The sequence below is a fragment of the Enoplosus armatus genome, chromosome 2, assembly GCF_043641665.1.
Source record: "Enoplosus armatus isolate fEnoArm2 chromosome 2, fEnoArm2.hap1, whole genome shotgun sequence".
Taxonomy (NCBI): domain Eukaryota; kingdom Metazoa; phylum Chordata; class Actinopteri; order Centrarchiformes; family Enoplosidae; genus Enoplosus; species Enoplosus armatus.
Genome location: NC_092181.1, coordinates 24,086,960 through 24,105,083, shown reverse-complemented (window position 1 = coordinate 24,105,083; position 18,124 = coordinate 24,086,960). Strand labels below are relative to the sequence as shown.

At 44.5% G+C, this 18,124-nt stretch overlaps 1 protein-coding gene across 1 annotated transcript; it reads left to right on the top strand.

The window, feature by feature from the left end:
* The first annotated feature begins 2,472 nt into the window (after nt 1-2,472).
* LOC139297849 (calmodulin-regulated spectrin-associated protein 3-like) lies at nt 2,473-17,617 on the top strand. Its single transcript, XM_070920662.1, has 19 exons — nt 2,473-2,608; nt 6,857-7,134; nt 7,510-7,650; nt 8,439-8,525; nt 8,703-8,738; nt 9,300-9,347; nt 10,401-10,539; nt 10,820-10,959; nt 11,438-11,531; nt 11,641-11,692; nt 11,915-11,976; nt 12,065-12,095; nt 12,274-14,758; nt 14,865-14,986; nt 15,129-15,415; nt 15,518-15,617; nt 16,757-16,869; nt 16,989-17,107; nt 17,294-17,617. Exons 1-19 carry the CDS (start codon nt 2,473-2,475, stop codon nt 17,615-17,617), a joined length of 4,794 nt encoding a protein of 1,597 aa, XP_070776763.1.
* Nucleotides 17,618-18,124: the final 507 nt, after the last annotated feature.

The window sequence follows — 18,124 nt, the reverse complement described above, 5'->3', positions numbered from 1 at the left end:
TTTACGGGATTTTTCTTAATACATGTATATGCAGCCACCGAACAGGAAATGAACAAACTGGTTCTGTGTCATTCTTAGTGGCTGACGCTGACACACCAAAAATGTTTTTTTAAAATGTCCATGGACTCTTGTCATGTGTGTGTAATGTCACATGGGAAGTTATTTCAAAGACACCACTTGTTGACCTGGTAGAAGCTTCATGTGTGTGTTTAACTCTTTAATATAACGCATTAAATGGGTTTGGAAATGTTGACTTGTAATAGTGGGAAAAGCACGGGTCTTACTAATAATATTAACAATTGTGACAGTGAGGCAACATGCACAATATCCAGACCCTGAAACTGAAACTGGAATCCAGCCATCATTCACACGTGTGTTTTTCCTGCTGAGACATGTCAAAGTCTCATAAATGGTCACTAAGCCCCTCAGAAGTCTCAGAGTTACTTGACAGAGTTGTTTTTATGATCTGCCGAGGAAAAAAAGGAAGATTGTAATATAAAAAAGGGGCTGGCGTCCACCTGAGAGTGCTGATTACAGCCAAACTAGAGGGCACTGTTGGTACTCGTCCACTGTGAGTCCTGAAAACGGGACTATCACAGAGTTACACATTGACACGTATGGACGGTTTATATTCTTGGATGCAATTCGTCTTGCACATCTTTAAACAAGCGTTTCATCCCTATTCTGCTTCTATTTTTGCTTTGTTTGTTTTTTGCACTGGCAGATTCAACTCTGGCAACTAGGTGCAATGTGGAGCGGAAGTGTCTCACTAGAGGTTCAGTTTAACTGTCCATTAAATGCTGAGTGAATGTGGACCTCATTGATCCAGAAGGTAACTCCCTCACACATTCCCTCACTCAATCAGTCATGGTAAGACTATCTTCCCACTGCACCTCCTGTCTTGTTTAGTCTGTGGTGATATTATTCAGTTTCTTTAGACGCTGCACAGCAAAACAAAACAACTTCCTGGACTCCCTCCTTTGGATTCTGTTCTTGCTCAAATGAGAGCTTCTTCTTGTTTGCATGTTGCGATTTTATTGCGTGACCCTAACCCTAACCCTCCTGTTTCCTGTTTTGTGCCACAAAACCTTGAACCACAGAACCTTCCTTTTAGATCAAAGATTCCTGCGTTAGGGTTGCAAATAACTCTTTGATAAAAGGAGGAGAAGGTTCGGATTCTTTCTGAGTTGCTGAGTTTTGCATCCGGACGATAGATTAGATTAAATGCATAGATCTTGTAGAAGCTTTGGTGGGATTGTCATGGTTTTCCTGTTCTTTTTTTTGTGGTATACAAACTAGATATCATCTCTGTTTGTGTGTCACTTCAAAAAATGTAACAAGCGCAGTTTAAATGTGTTTCTTGCTGTGTTAATTTAACTACTGTGTTGTTGTCTCAGTATTTATTGCTACACTAGTGGTGTGTACAACCTTCAACCTTAGCAAAGCATACAGCCAATGGTCTTTACATTATTTAAGACTTGATCGTTTATAATCAAGATTAATAGTTTATATCAGCCCATCTTAATATGTTTTTCAGAATAGACGGTAAGAAGAATGTAGACAAATTTCAGATATTAAATTCTGCTTTGTGACAGAAAACCATCCCACCATGTGTCGGGTGCAGTTTGCTTTTATGGTAAACTATTATCAGCCTTGTTGAGTTCACTAAAAGTTTGATTTGAATTTGATCAGAATCAGAATCAGAAATACTTTATTGATCCTCGGGGGGGGGATTGTAAGGTACCGGTGCTCCCATTCAAGAGTGCTGATCCAGTCCTACTGGGAACACTTAGCTTTAGGCTGGTTTACGCCAGTCAAGAACACTTCACCTGGTGTGTGTTTGTTTACCTCCACAGCCCTCCACTGTCTCTGCTGACGGGGTCACCTGGTCAGTGGCAGGGGGTGAACTCGGTGCCTTGCTCAAGAGCACCTCCGTGTGGAAGAAGGGGGACACTGTTACTGACATTTAGGCTTCCAGCCCACATATGAAACTCTAATCTGCTCTCGCAGGCAGAAACGGTGAGGCTGTTATTCCCCAACAACATTCATCGGCCTCTTTCTGCCGATGCTGCTTTCACGTGTGTCGAAAATCTGAAACAGAAGAGTATTTTTTTTTCTGTGACATCCTCATTGGCCGCGATGTGACGTTAACGGGGGCGTGGAGCCGGGCGGACAACCTAATGTGAGGTGTTTTATTCTCCATATAAGAGATTTTTGATCCATCTATCTATTCCCGTTCTGATATTACGCCACATATTTCTATTTCCACCCTGTGTGTTTAACTTGTCATCGTCTTTTTTTAATTAATCTTATGCTTCAGTCTGCATCACAGGGTCCTCCTCCCTCTCTCCTCCTCCTCCGTCTCTCCTCTTCCTCCTCCATCCCTCCTCCTCACATTTTACCCGGTGCGCTGCTGCTGCTGCTGCTGCTGCTGCTGCTGCCTCCGTGTCCTCCGTGCGGCGCAGCGCGGCCATGGTGGACTCTCCCAGCGCGATGAAGAAGACCTTCTCGGTGCCGGAGATCAAACCGCTGGACCAGTACGACTTCAACCGGGCCAAGATCTGCGCCAGCGTCCGGTGGCTGCTGTCGAAATCGTACGGCTCTGCAGGTAGACCCCAGTCCAGTCTTGCTGTCCACATCACCGAGGCGCCGCTTGGGTGGGGCGCTTAATGATTGATATGGAGATATGGAGCTCTGAGTTAGACGTTTTATTTGGCGTTGAAGGGAACCTCCGGCATCCTTGTGCCCAGCATCCTTGTGCCCAGCATCCAGCCTCACCAGCCGCTGCACTGATGCTTGTAGTGAACCTGCTCGTGCCTCCCAGGCGGTGCAGCTTTAACGCTGCATGTAGGTCTCCATGTTAGAGAAGAGGAGGCCAGTTACTGCCGGGAATAATATGAGGCTTGTCAGAAGGAATCTGCTCAGTTGATGCATGAAGGAACTGGAGGCTGTCATCGCTGCAGTGCAACAAAGCCTTTTGTCAGAGCCGAGCATCAGGCCCGTGACATCCCATAATAATACATAATAATCAGCCGTAAATTAACCTGGAGAGCTTCACGTCCTGTGATTTAACACGACGACTGCAAAAAGACAGACGTGTGTATGTACAGATATGTGTGGGCTGTAAATGGGTCAGGACGGCATAATATTTGTGTCAGTGTTACGCGCGCACGCTGTGCTATAGCGCGTGGCAGTATAGTGAAGGTGACATAGTAGGTCTCATAAGACAATGGAGGGTTTGTGGTGACAACTGCTGCAAATGTATCTGCATGTTTAAGCATTTGAGAATACGCTTACAGATATCCTGTGAGAAAAATGCTGGAGATGTAACCAATGCATTGTTGTACCTGTGTAATGTGTGTTTTGAAGGGCCAGAATACAGCAGGTGCACTGATGTCTGGAGGGTCAGAAGACCAGAAACACCTGCACAGTGTAATGCAATCCAGTGTAATGCCTCTGCGATAAATGACACCTTTATAAGGCTTCTAATGTTTAAGTTCTGTTGACACTGTCTCAGAGATGATGTCTTTAATTTGTGGTGGTGTTATATTGGATGACATCATACTGTAGGGTGCTCCTTTTTAGAGGTGCAACTAAGGATTGTTTTCTTTAATCTGTATGTAAAAACATACACAGGTATAAATGGCTTGTGAAAATGCTCATCGTCACTTCCCAGAGCACAAGGTTAACCCCTCAAATTGCTCATTTTGTCCAACAAACACTCCAAAACAAAAAGATTCATCGAACTGACAACAACAGAAAACAGTAAAAGTAGTAAACCGTCACATTTGAGATGCTGGAAACAGAGAATAGTCGTCAGTTTTGTTTGATAATTGAGCTGAACGATTAATCGATTATCAAAAGTGTTGCTGATAAATTGTCTGTGGATCCGCTGATTAGCGCCGTCTGTGGCTTCAGGCTCTGCTGACTAACACAGTGATGTCACTCTGAAGGATAACACTGCAATAGTAAAGTTGCATAGCTACCCTTAATGTAGTAATTCATCCTTTTTTTTTGCTGTAGTAATATCTTTAGACAGAATTTCATGATATATTTGTATCCGGTCTGCCTGTCGGTGGGACAGGAGGAGAGATGAGCTGAAAAGCTCTCAGCAGGGAGGCTTCATTGTTGTCTGTCAACTGGAAAATGCCCACTGGGTGCCTCATTGAATTTTAATGGACGCCCAGAAGAAAATAGCACTAATAAAGCCACGCATAGGATTCACCACACACTCCTGATTCAGCTGAGATTTATTCTACCTGACGTGACCAGAGGATGAAAGGAGGAGGAAATAGATTTTTCCAAGAATGAATGAAGCCTTTCTTATGGTATCAATAACAGGCATTTACTGCTGCCATCACTATATACACAGATATATGCAACAGATACGATCAGAAGGATAATGTACGACTGACAAAACTGCAAGAAATATAAAAACGTAACTTCTGAAAAATAAATACGTGAACTAGATCACCATGAAAAGATAACACCCATGTTCACGATAAATCCTTGAATTCCATCTTAAGCTTTTTTATTCTCTATCTACCTTAAAGGGTCATTAACCCAAGTGACAACAGCATACTTGTTGTTGTTGTTGTTGTTGTTGTTGTTGTTTGAGGTTTCATAGGGTTTGTTTCTTTGGTAAAAAAAGTAGTTCCAATGACAGCGATATCTGGCAATTATCCAGAGTACCTGGGACATTGTTTCTGGAAACAACAGACAAGTTACTGTCGAATTTATTTAAATATAGATTTTCAGTGAAATTCAGCTCACCGCCATTTGTATTGGGATGGAGGCAGAAATGGATCAAGTGGCCAAAAAGTATTTTTTGTGTCGACGTGTGTATAGCTTAACGGAAAGCTTCGACAGAAAAACTATTTTGATTATCAAGTGTTAGGATTCGCTGCTTTTCTCCCCAGTTACATGAGAGTAAACTCAATATCTTTGAGCTTTGGACTGATGGTTTGATAAAACAATGAATCTAAACTTCAGCTTTTCACTGTTTCCTGACATTTTATCGATAAAACAATCAGTTAATCTAGAAAATAACTGGCAGATTAATGGATAATAAATGTCATTAGTCACAGCCTCAAACATGATGCTGCGGAAGGGAGATGTGAATGAGGCGTATTATCGTGTTAATGATGTATATGTATATATAATGTATATTCTTGGTGCACCTGATCATCTAAAATCAATACACTGTAACACTGTTGTGCTGTGTCAGCTGCAGAGGCCTGTTTCTGTTGTGTCCCTGATTGAATTAGTATTATGTTAAATGGGTTAGCTGGGTCCTGCTCTGCAGTCCAGTCTCATCGCCTCCACTGTGATCGGGACATAATGGCCGCTTTCCATTTCCACCATTCCCATGGCGACGGCAGTCCTATTTCCTCCCAGTGCTGCAGAGTGTGAAAGGCGAGGGTTTAACCCCAAACTGTGTGTGTGTGTGTGTCACACTGCAGTGGAGTGTGTGCTTGGGCTGTTGTTTATGTAGAGACACAGGTAGACTTTCTATTCAAATTCATGCAGTAATTTCTCTTCTCCTCTCTTCTCTCTTTTGAGCAGTACAGAGAAGGGAAAGTTAGATGTGTAAGGAGGATGAAGGAGTAGAAAAGACTTGGCAAAGGCTTAGAGGGAATGAGGACTGACTGTAGTAGTAAGTGGAAGAGATGTAGACTCTGATATTCCCTTTAAGAAGTCCGCTCCTATCTTCAGGATTATCCCGACTCCTCGTTGGCTGCAGGGTTGGAATATGGGTCAGTCAGGGAAGTGTGTGTTTCTGTGTCCACAGTGTGTATGTGTCTATGAAGCGACCCACTCATAGTGGTCTGAGCTTCTTGCACATCATAGATTACTTGACATGCACATACACCCACACTCGTCTGGGGAACCTAGCTGAGCAGTTCATGCAGATGATGACATTATCTTCTCCTGCAGGCTCTCTGCAATCAGACGCTGTCACTGACTGTCACGTAATTTCCACTGTGGCAAAACTTTTATCGCTTTTATCCAGTTATCACTTTTATCCAGTAGTTATTTCGTTTTCTCTTCCAGAACAGATAATAAAATCTAGCTGCATTCGCTTGGCAGCGGCCTGTCTGACTTTTGTAACGTTTTCCACAGGGGACAATGTGTTGACAAAGCAGTTCTCTGCATTCGAGTTACAATAGGCGTCCCTCTCTTTCTCAGAGAACAATGTAGGGAGGCTGACTCATCCACACCCCCCCCCCCATCTCATATATCTGCAAGAAGGCAAGACATATTTTATCTGCACCATAAACTTCATGGTTCTGTTTCTCCTCACATGCAGCTCAGAGAACGTCCTTCAGTAGATGAACGAGTACCTCCTCTCAATCATTATGTCTGCATGTATGATTGAGAGGACTCTTTCAACTTGACGTCATCCACTGAAATATTCATTCTAAGAGTCTCCAGCCATGCTAGCAGCTCTGTGAGACTGCACAGTGGTTCTTTGAGCTAAATACTAACTTACTAACTTCAGCATGCTAATCCATGATGCTAACATGCTGATGATAACCAGGTATGATGTTCACCATCTTAGCATGCTAACATTCGCTAATTAGCAGCAATTAGCAGCAAGTACGGCTGATGGGAATGTCATTAGTTTAGTAAGTCAGAGGATCACAAACGTTGTTAAGATTCATCCTCTGGGCACCATGCATATCTGTCTTATATTTCATAGCAGTCCACACAAAAGTTGTTATGGTTTCAGTAAAATCCAAAAACTTGCTGGTGGGGCAAGAGGAAAAATCAGGGTATCAGCAAGTCATCCATAAAGCCACGGCACTAACGTGGCCAAAAAAACTCAAAGACACTGTCCTCTGTCCTTTTTCAGAAAATGTTCCTGTGGAGTTGCGGGAGCCTCTTTACAAGGACCAGTATGAACAAGAGCACCTCAAGCCGTCCGTCTCCAAGCTGCTTCTCTCCCCGGAGATCTACTGCCGAGCCCAGGCCCTGCTGGCCCAGGCGCACGGGGTCTCTCTGCCGGCGTCGCAGGGGTCCCCGGCCGACAACTCCGCCCTGCTGCAGTTCCTCATTAAGAAAGGTTTCTCTCCAAAGGTCCAGGATGCAGACGTCACCGAGGAGGACCTCAGCCACGTCCCCATCAAGACGGTGGGTGTGTTGGCGTGATGTATTTGTGTGTAGCTGTTTATGAATGTGTCAAGGAGTGGGTGGCCCTTCGTTTTTATTTTTGCCCTGTTTGATTTCCAGTGGTTATGGTCTATTTATTTAAAGTACATTTTCCACGTGTAAAATACTATATAATAAGTAGGCAAGCAAGTAAACTACAATGAACTGAAGAAGTTTGTCAGGTGACAACGTTGTGTCTCTTAATGCTTCAGTGTCAGTTCAAGTGAAGGAGAAGCAGCAGTAAGGACAGGAACAACTGATGGAAGGAAGGATTTGATTTGATATTTGATTCAGTCTGTCGTTGTGTGTTAAGAGTCAGGTCAGATGGTTCAGTTGTCCCTCTTGTGATTGGTGCAGAAAGCCCACCTCGCTCTGATTGACGCCCTGATGACGCTGGCTGCTAAAGAGACGGTGGGGCGGGTGAAGATGGCGGTGGAGGCGGAGCAGATGGGCGTCGGGGCTCCGTGGGAGAACGCTCTGATCTTCTGGGTCAACAGGGTGAGACCACAATGTCACGGCAACTGATGTCACTTTCAACCGTTGCCACCTTCTTTTATTTATATAGCTACTTGACAGACCTAATTAAAATGTGGTTAACCATCATTTATACTCAAAACACAATGTCACTGGATGCTGCAACTTTAAGAATCTTATCGCTCTGCTGCAGCTTCTCACTTTGATTGTTTGGGCCTTCAAAAGCCAGGATGAATCTTATTTTAGGAAATTATTTAAATTCTACATAAAATACGGTGAAAAGACTTTTTTTTTTCCTGACTTTATTTCGTAAAGCTTTCTATTTCTGGTGTGGATGTAGCCAAGGGAAATAAAACCCTGGAAAACAACATTTTAACTATAGAAACTATGGGGTGAGCATTACTTTTTGGTGTTGTTTTTTCCTTTCCCTTTGCCTGCCATATTGCTTCTAATTTTAATGTATATTCATTTTTATATACTGTGTGTGCACTCATGAGTTTTATCTTTAGTAATGTGTTTCATTTATTTAGTTGTTTCAGGTGCAACAAGGGTGGAGCTGGGCATTGTTGTAGAAGTTCTTATGTTTTTGATTATTGATAGGATTCCTGTGTGTCATTATTTGACTCTGACAGTTGATGTATGTTTTGTTTTTCATGTCATCTCAGTAAAGGCTGCTCAGTATTTTTTGTACTTTCACACAGCAGTGTGCCTTAAATGTTTAAGGGGGATTGGTTCCCTCTCTTGAGGACAACATTTCAATAAAGTTTGGGTTGAAAAAAAAACAGTGAACTCACCCCTTTAACTTCCCGTAGCTGAACCAGAAGTTGAGAGAAAGCACAGAAGAAGAAGAGCCCCCCAAGTCGCAGACATGTACAGACCTGCAGCCTGCTCAGGACGCGGTAAAGAAATAACCCCCCCCCCCCCAAAAAAAAAAACACACACACTTACATGCATGATGTTTTGCTATTGAGCAGCTGTCTCTCATACTGTGTTGCTGAAGCTTCTAACACGGACCTTGCTCTGCTTCTCTGTTTTCTCCCCCTGGTTTGCCCCTGTCATGCCTTGCTCTCTGGCAGTGTCAATCCACCCGTTGGTACTGGAAACTAGTCCCCGTAAGTGTACTCCTCTCCTGTCTATCTTTCTCTCTGAGTCTGTCCATCTGCTATCATGGCTGACGTTATTGTGCCTGCTGGAAATGCCACACATAACTCTTATCTGTCTCATTATGAAAAGTGCCTTTGTGTATGACAGTTGTGACATTTAAATATCTGTTGACCAATTAGATGCCACTGAAAATGTCCCATAACTGCTTGTTATTATTATTATTATGAACTGATGGTGTTTTGGACACTGGGGTGGGGTGTTTATGACTTTGTTACATTCATCAGTTTCATCTCAAACTGCCCAGATGATCAGAGCCGATGGGGGAGAAGGAGATGGGAGAGGAGGGAGGGAGGGAGGGAGGTGAAAGGTTACTTCCCTGCTGATTATTAAACTTCTCTGCGCCCCCCCTTTGTTCGTCCCCTTCCTCTCCTCCTCCTCCTCCTCCCCCTCCCCTGTCGCTCTCCTCTCCCTGAGCAGTGCCATGTGACTTTGTGGTGTGGCGGTTCCCTTGATGACCGGCCCCCTTGTCATTTATGCTTGTTTCCCTCTCTCTGCCATCCCCCATCCAGCATGCTATCGCTTTTTGTTTGAAGGAGTCGGGGAATAAGCCGCCAGTGGTAACGTATAACACCTCGCTCTTTTCTCACCCTCTTCCTCCACGTCTCCCGTAGCAACGCACTCGACTGACTGACAGACTGACCAATCGCCACACCGTCGACCAATGACTGACAGACTGCAAACTAATCACTATTCCAACCCCGAGGTTGGATGGATCAATTAAACCTCATTAGCTTTGAACAGTATTTATCCATATTTATTTATGTTTTTATTGGTTTTCTTTAAATTGTGTGCTACAAAGCCGTGTTATAGGAGGCAAGACTGGACGTTACACGACGTTTCCTCTTTGTCCTCCTCCAACAAGGCTGCGTAACATCATTCAATACAAGTTGATGCACATGCAGCGTTTGTTTTGTTTTGGATTATTTTGGGTGTATTTTATCTCTTGTGCACATTAAAAGAGTGATACTGTGCTTTTCATTTTGATAAAATCCACTTTTTCTTATCTGATTATGTATTTCTTACCTGATCAGAATTGAAGGCTCACAGTGTGGTCAGTGTCTGTTTCTGCTGCATGGACACCAGAGGACAAACGTCCCCCTTTTCACTTATAATCACTGACATTTTTCTACCCATGGTTTTATTTTCATTGTATATCTTTTCTTTTTGCAATGTCTTTTTTTAACCTTTGCACTGCACATTCTAGTTGGTGTGTGTGTGCGTGTGTGTGTGTATGTGTGCAAGAGTTTCTTAATTGAGGCATCACTGGTCTTGCGCTTTGTTTCTGTGGATTTTCTTCCCTGAAATTTTCCTGGAGTTTGGCTGGCTTCATAGTTTGAGTCGATGGTTTTATTTATTGTCTGAAAGAAGGACAATCCCGGCTGGTTTTATATTTCTTTTCTCACTGTTCTAACTCCCTTAAACACAACATAAACCTTTATCTATTTACATATCTGTACTTTTCTCTGTATCTGCCTTATGATCCCTCCTCTCTTCCCCTCACTTGCCCATTTGCTGTTTCTGTTTCGTACTTGTTTTTGCACTCCTCCTCTTTTTACCCTCTTCTCTCTCATCATCCTTCTCCTCCTCCTTCCCCCTCTTTTCTTCCATAGATTCGCTATAGGAAGGACAAAGTGCAGTCTAAGCTGACTCCTACTTTCCCTCTGGTCTCTGCGGTCAAAGATCTGTCTAATGGCTGCGCTATAGCTGCTGTGTTGCACTACTACTGCTCCAGCTTGCTGCCTCTAGAGGGTACACACATGCATACACGTACACATTTGATGATTAAATATTTATATTCGGCTGATGTACGTTTCCAGACACTAAACAGCTTAAATGATGATCATTTAAAAGAAGGTTTCCAATAAATGTGGTTTCTTGAATAGATGTTCACTGGGAGAAAATTTCTCAGAACGTTTCTTATTACTAAGTATTAAAAGTATTGACAGCTACCTCCAACAGACACGTACATACGCAAACATTACATACTACATATTAGTGTGTTCATGTATTATTTCTCTACTCCTTCCAGATGTGTGTCTGAAGGACACAATGTCAGTGGCTGACAGTCTCTACAACCTGCAGCTGATCAAAGAGTTTAGTGAGAGCAGTTTACAGAGCTGCTGCCCCCTCGCTGTGGAGGACCTGCTCTATGCTCCGTCGGTTCTACATGTAAGCATTATGACCCTTTGTACTTACACTGTAATTAATATACTGTTGATGCATCAGAGCAGATAAAGTGAGGAAGCAAGGGAGGTGTATGAATGGAACAGAAGGCAAGTGTTTAAATGGCAACTCCACACTAAATTCTCTGTGGAGGAAAAGTATCGCTGCACTGACTTCAGTGACTCAAGTTTATTGGATTCAACAAGGTGGACAGAGCGTGCAACAGCCGCTAGATGGCAGTGCAAGCAGGATTTCCAGCCTGGGTGTAGTTACTCTTTAAGATGTTGACAGTCCACTTTCTGTGCAGCATCTCTTTACTCTTTGGGGTGATGTCATTCTGCTCTGTTTTTATACTGACCAAAACTGTGAGTTGTTGCTGTCTCAGTGAAACGAAAGTTGCCAAGACTTTTAGCTTATTCTGCCCTTTATAATCTCTCCACCTGTGAGTCACCTCCGTGGTAACCTAATATGCTCTTTCCTTCAGCTGAACATCATGAGCTTCATTGCTGAACTGCTGGAGTGGTTTGAAGTTAAGAAGCCTGATTTTGTCCAGCCCATACAACCCATCGACCTCACAGGTCTGTGACTTCCAGTATGTTAACGAGAACATTTCTGTAATGTTGTTATATTGGCTGATGGCTGTTTGATGATCAGCCTCTGAAACGGCAGTTTTTCTATGTCTTTTAGATGTCTCAGGGTTTCTAGACTGTACAAGTCCTGTCAGCGGGAACAGCAACAGGTACCAGCATCCCACATACAAGAAAATGGTCAGGGTAGAAAAATTAAGCATGGCCCTATTCAGTCATGTGTGGAATCTGTACTAAACCAATGTGAACCTTCGAAAGTAGACCCCAGCCAAATGGATTAGAATCAAAGCTGTAACACACACACACTATTGTGAGATGTTACATTTGCTTTGATAAAAAGAGTTGTGAATGAACAGTAATTTACTGTATTTCAGTGGTTCTCCTTCCTTCATCTTCAAACAACCCTTTGTGCCCATCTCCTCCCCAGTGTCACCAGGTACGAAATAGAGAGAAATACACAGAATGTCTTTATTTGATGGATTTAACCAAAATAGACTTTGATATGCTGTTATCTGTCTTTCCAGAAAACAAAAGTTGGACAAAGAAACAAATCAGGTAGTTATATTCAAAAGCTTCATATGATTTCTACAGTAAATGTTGTGTTGTATTCATATTTTATCTTAATTTTTTAAATCTTCTTACTTTGGCTTTTGTGGTCTCTGCTTTTCCATTCTCGTCCGGCACCCAACCCATCCATTTGTCCATCGTTCCATCGTCATCCACCTCTCTGCAGTCGTCCTCTGTCAGCAGTGACTTTCAGCATCCCATTTGGGCTGGACAGTGATGTTGACATTGTCATGGGAAACCCAATAGATTCTGTCTTTCGCTCTGTCAGCACTGACAGCCTCACCACCGGCATCCCTGCAATGACTTCACCAGTAACATCAGCAGGGATGACTCATGCCCCGTACGGCCCTCCAGAGGACTTCAGCCACCTGGTCAGCGCTTCTGCACCATCACAACGCACGTCCTGGGGCCCTTACGCACACACGACACCATTGGGAGAGCTGCCGACCATCGAGGAGGCGCTGCAGGTGGTTCATACTCCTGGCAGCAAAGATCGGAGGAAGGGAAAGACAGCAGAGAAAGGTGGAAGAGGAATTCTGGGAGGAAGGCCAGAACCCAGGTTATGTCCTGATGGAGCCCCTGCTGGTTTCTTCCTACACTCCCCAAAGGAGGATAATCCCCAGCTCAGTAGCTCTGCTCCCTGTCGCTCTGGGGTCCTCCACCGGCCTGTTGGAGGGGAAGTGGGTGATAATAAAAGGCAAGGAAGGGGAGAGAGGAGGGAGCGATCAGGGCGCACCTCTGATATGTCACGTGACGATGACTCTGTTCTACGAGATGGCAGCGTTGACTCCTCTGATGCATCGGATGATACCCCTAGAAACGCACCTGGAAATATTCGACCCAGTAACGGTCGCCAGGGAAACCACAGCACCAGCAACAGTCCACGCATGACAAGCTTTGCTGAGCGACGAGACAGCAGACGAAGACATCCTGCTGCTCCCGGGGAGGAGTCAGCCTCTGCTCCGACCCCAACAACCCCAGGCACTCCACATACACCCTCCACCCCAGCAGGGGCACCTGGCTACCAGGACAGTCCAGGTCCCGGAGGCCCTGAACCAGGCTCTGAGGCCTGGGAGTTGGGGGCTCGTCTGGAGGAAAAACGCAAAAGCATTGAAGCCCAAAAAAGACGCATTGAAGCCATCTTTGCCAAGCACAGACAGAGACTTGGAAAAACTGCTTTCCTTCAACTAAAACGAGAGCAAGGAGAGGGAGGAGGGGAGGGAGCAGAGGAGGATAATCTCACCCTGGAGGAGCGCCTTACTCACATGGAGGAGCAACTGAAACAGGAGGAGGAGAAGGAAGAAAAGGAAAAGAAGGAGAAAGAAAAAGACGGAGAGAAAGAGATAGAGAAGCCATCTGTTTCCAATCCTCCTCGGTTAGAGAAGCAGGTCACTTTCTCTATTGAAAGTAAGAAAGGGGCAGAGAAAGAAAAAGGAGCAGAGAAAGAAAAAGGAGGTGAAGCTGCCATAGTGGAGTGCAATGAAGTGGTGCAGAAACTGAGTGAAGTTCTGCAGTCACTACAGAAGGACATGCAGAAACTTACAGAACAGCAACAGCAGCTCATGAGCAACCAAAGACCCAGAAATACACCCAAAACCACTCCCAAATCAACACCCAGAAGTAACGCCAAAACACAACCCAAAACTCCTCCTCACACCCCAACAAAGACACCACCAAGAACACCGACAAAGACTCCTACAAGGAGTACCAGTAAAGCTTGGGTGATTCCTGCTTGTCCCACTCCCTCTGCCTCCTCCCCATCACGGCGTGCTCATGTTCTTACCTCCCCAAAAACTATCATCTCTTCCTCCTGCCCAGCTCCTCGCACTAAGATCCACTCTTCCTCCACTCCCCGCAGTCCCAAGCACCATCCACGTCCCCAACATCAGCCTCACCCACGGCCGTCCGAACTCAAGTTCCCCCCGCTCAACCGCGTCTTGACGCCAACCCAGAATGTGGACACCCTCCCCCACTTGCGGCGTGTGTCCCCCAGCAAGTGTCAGGTTCAGACCTCCTCTTCCTTCCGCATTGGTGGGCCTCGGACTCCTCAAGAGTCTCCTCAGCCTACCCAGCAGCCACAGCCTGACGAGAACACCTCAGACACAGGCTCTAGTGAGACACCAACCCAGTTCAGCCTGGAGTTGGAGCAGGAGGAGATGGAGGCTGTAGGAGGGCTGCCCGTCTTGCCACAGCCTAGGCAAGATCGTCTGAGGGCTGGTGGTGGAAGCAGCTCTGGTGCTCCTTCTGAGTGCTCATTTGAGAGCGAGACTTTCTCCCTTTCTGCTGCATACAGTGCAGGAGGTGAAGGCGAGAGAGGTGGAGGTGCAGAGAAGCGCTGCAGCCTGGTTGAGGTCTCACTGTCATCTCTTGGAGGGCCAGAGGGGGGCAGTGATGAACCAACTGATGAAGGTCAGGAGTCTTTCTCTGATTCTATGAGCGACCACACAGAATCTGCTGTGGAACTTCCTAGAGGACTCGCTGCAGAACCCCTAGACCCCATAGAGCAGCTGAATCTGGCCACAGGAGCCAGCAATATGCCAGAACAACAAACTGAATCCAAAGGAGAACAGACAGGACAGACTGAACCTTTGGAACCAAGTGGAGAACAGAATGAGCTGGAGACAAGAGGAGGAATTAAGTTATTCTTTAAGGTGAGTGCTTGCAAAACAGAATGGAAGGAAAGAAAAGTTTGTTTTGCATGCACATTAATTCTTTCATGACAGCTGGGTGTATGATCTTGTGTTTGTGTGGTTGTAGGGGGAGGTACATAGTGAGGGGGAGATGGCCCAGCGTCGAGCTCTCCTGTTGGAAAAACAGCAGAAGAGAACGGAGGAGATGAAGAAGAGGAAACAGTGGCATGAGCAAGAAACGGAAAACAGGTAACACAAAAACACATGCACATGAATGCACCTGTACAAAGTGAACGCTTACAGAGTTCTTTGCATCCAAACTTTTGTCAACTAATAAGCCCAAAGCTGAGATGCACTCACGTAAAAGTAACCTAATTTCTCTTGCTTTCAGACCAGTTTTGTTCGACAAAAGGGTGGCATCTCCCTCCAATACCCCGCCTGCAGGCACAACCTCACCTTCCCCCACACCTCCTGCCACACCAGTCCGCCGTGGAGATTTCACTCGAGGGGAGTATGCACGGCGGCAACAACTCAGGGTCATGGAAGACTTGGACAAAGTGCTTCGCCAGAAATCAACCAGTCAAGGACGAGGTTCCGCTAAGAAAACCCGCTCCCGGCCTCGCAGCATGACCAGGGAGGAAACACAGCTGTCTCTGAGTCCAGCCAAGGGAGCAACTGGTAAAGGAAAAAGTGAGAAAAGGCTATCAACAAATTAAGAGTGTTTGCAGATGTTTTCAATTACTGAACTGTTGTAATGTCTTAACATTTGTGTTTCTCCAGGCTCTAAGTTGACCAAAGTCTATTCTCACTCCTCCCTCAACCTGGCAGCCACAGATGAGCCAGGAAACAAATGTGGTGACCCCACTAAGAAACCCCACAGGTACACTGCTGCATAGGTCATTTACGTATATTCCTCTTCACTATCATACAGATTTTAGCCACAATGGTTGAGCTCATGGCTTGAGAGATGGCAGTGCTGGTCGGTCAGATTCCGTTGGTCTTTTTAGCTCAATCGTTTCATCCTGCGAGAAACATCTTGCCAACTATTTGATGGATTACACTGACATGCACTGAAATTCATGGTCCCCCAAGGATGCATCCAAATGACTTTAGTGACCCCCAGACATGTTAAAATTTACATTTATGCATCTGACGTGCTGCACAAGTAGAAATTTCATGGCAGGATATCTCTAAAATGAATGACCGTAAATATTAATATGATGCTTAGTGTAGATTTAACAATGCTAAATGTAAGCTTGTTACCAGTGACTGTACACATATTTACATGCTAACATTAGCTGAACTTTGAAGTAAATAAAGGTAACGTGTTTATACAGTAATGTGCTAACATTAGCATGATAGCATAGATATTAAGCCCGCAGGTTAAATGTTAGATTGTCGACACCAAAGTGGTAAACATGCATGTTAATATGCTCATTAGCTATACTGCTAGTTCTAGCAGATACTTTGTGTCACAACAAGGGTGGTTGAGCCAATGAGAATATCTTATGAATAAATAAATGAATTACTTGTGGTTATAGCCAAAGAACTTGAGTTGTGACGGTATATTAAATAAAAAAAATGTTCAAGATTGAGAGTTGTATTGTACACCCAAACCAGTTTAGACTGACAGGTTCTTCTGGTTTTTGTAACCACACACCTTTTTTGCTTCAGTGTCAAACACATTAGTAGACAACACTGCCCTGCCTGCTACACTGTAGCCATGACTGTTAACCTGTCTTCCTGCATGGATGTCAGATCATCATCCATCCGGATTGATGTTTGTCATGTGAGAACAGCTCAAGTTTTCCTCATTAACAATGGCACTTGTACAATGTGTATTTCCTCTATACGCCTAATCACTACTAAACCTCTCCAAGTTGGGCAGGAAAGAGTAGTAGAGGGTGGGTTGAGAGATTCTTGTTTCTCGCTGCTCTCCTGTAAATCCAGTTCATCTCAAGTATAATACAGATATGAGGTGATGGCCTCTTGGTTCATTGTTTGACATTTCTCCACCAGCCGTCCTGATTCACCTGCAAGATGTGTGACACCAAGTAGACTGGCAAATCAGAACGGAGATAAAGACTGGGAGACTGGTTCCAGTGGAACCTCGCCTGCCCCAGAATACACAGGTACAGTACTACACAGTACAGTATCTCTCAGTGCTTGAGTACTTACATGCATTGCCAAAATGCTTACAATTGTACGCATGGGTTAGCATGAACAAGTGTGCCTGTGTTTGTATTTGCAGGTCCAAAGCTCTTCAAAGAACCAAGCTTCAAGTCCAACAAATTCATCATTCACAACGCTCTCTCTCGCTGCTGCCTCGCTGGAAAGGTCAACGAGACACAAAAAAACAAGATAGTTGAGGTAGATGACTCATTTTACTATGAGCCACTTTGCTACCTCTTCAGTAAAATTCATGACATTAATCATTTTAATTTGTGGTCTTGTTGAATTCTGTAACATGCAAGCAGATGAAACCTAAAACACACAGCCAGTATGATCTTTTTTTTCACTCTTCTCTTTCTTACTTCCACCTTCTTTCAACCTCAGGAGATGGAGAAGAGTCCTGCCAACCACTTCCTCATCCTCTTCCGTGATTCCAGCTGCCAGTTCAGGGGCGTTTACACCATGAACCCCGACTCCCAGGAGCTCGTTCGATTGGCTGGCATGGGCCCCCGGACAATTGGCTCCACCCAGGTGGAGTCCATCTACAAATACAGTTCAGACAGGAAGCAGTTTAGTGCCATCCCCTCTAAAACCATGGGCATGAGTGTGGACGCCTTCACCATCCCCAGCCATCTTTGGCACGGAGGAGCAGGAGGAGGAGGAAGTAGGAGGGCAAGCATTACTAAGAAGGCAGTCATTTCCAAGTGAGGAACATAACACATCACAGTGACAGATCATTAAACACTACATTTATAGTGAAAATATGCTATGTTATATGCACACAGATGAGCCTTTAGCCACGTGTGTGCATACATACACCTTACATCTCCTGCCCCTGGATTTTACTACAAATGCAAAATGTTAAGAAATGATTTGTACTCCCCCTTAACGTGCATGAAAATGTTAATAGCACAACTTTGTTTTCCTAAAAAGAGACACACTCATACCCAGAGTGTACAGAGGAAGGTTTTGTAAAATGTTTGGTTAATTGCCCAAGGACGAGTTACTTTTAAAAAGTCTCATTACTTATACTTTCATTGTTTGAAGTACAAACTCAAAATGACTTTTTTTCTTTCAGAGGAAAAGGAAAGTTTATTAAGTTGTTTATTGAAAAACACTGACTTTCATAAGCCGCACTATTACCGTCTGTTCCCTCTCTGGTTCTGTGGACTGTCCTCAAGTCCTCAAGTCGAAGAAGTTTTATACATTAAGCCA

Bases quoted from the DNA above. Each gene is read 5' to 3' on its own strand.
- LOC139297849 (XM_070920662.1), top strand. From the start codon at position 2,473: ATGGTGGACTCTCCCAGCGCGATGAAGAAGACCTTCTCGGTGCCGGAG. The intron at 15,416-15,517 runs GTAAAGGAAAAA...GTGTTTCTCCAG, and splicing joins TCCAGCCAAGGGAGCAACTG to GCTCTAAGTTGACCAAAGTC. The intron at 16,870-16,988 runs GTACAGTACTAC...TTGTATTTGCAG, and splicing joins GCCTGCCCCAGAATACACAG to GTCCAAAGCTCTTCAAAGAA.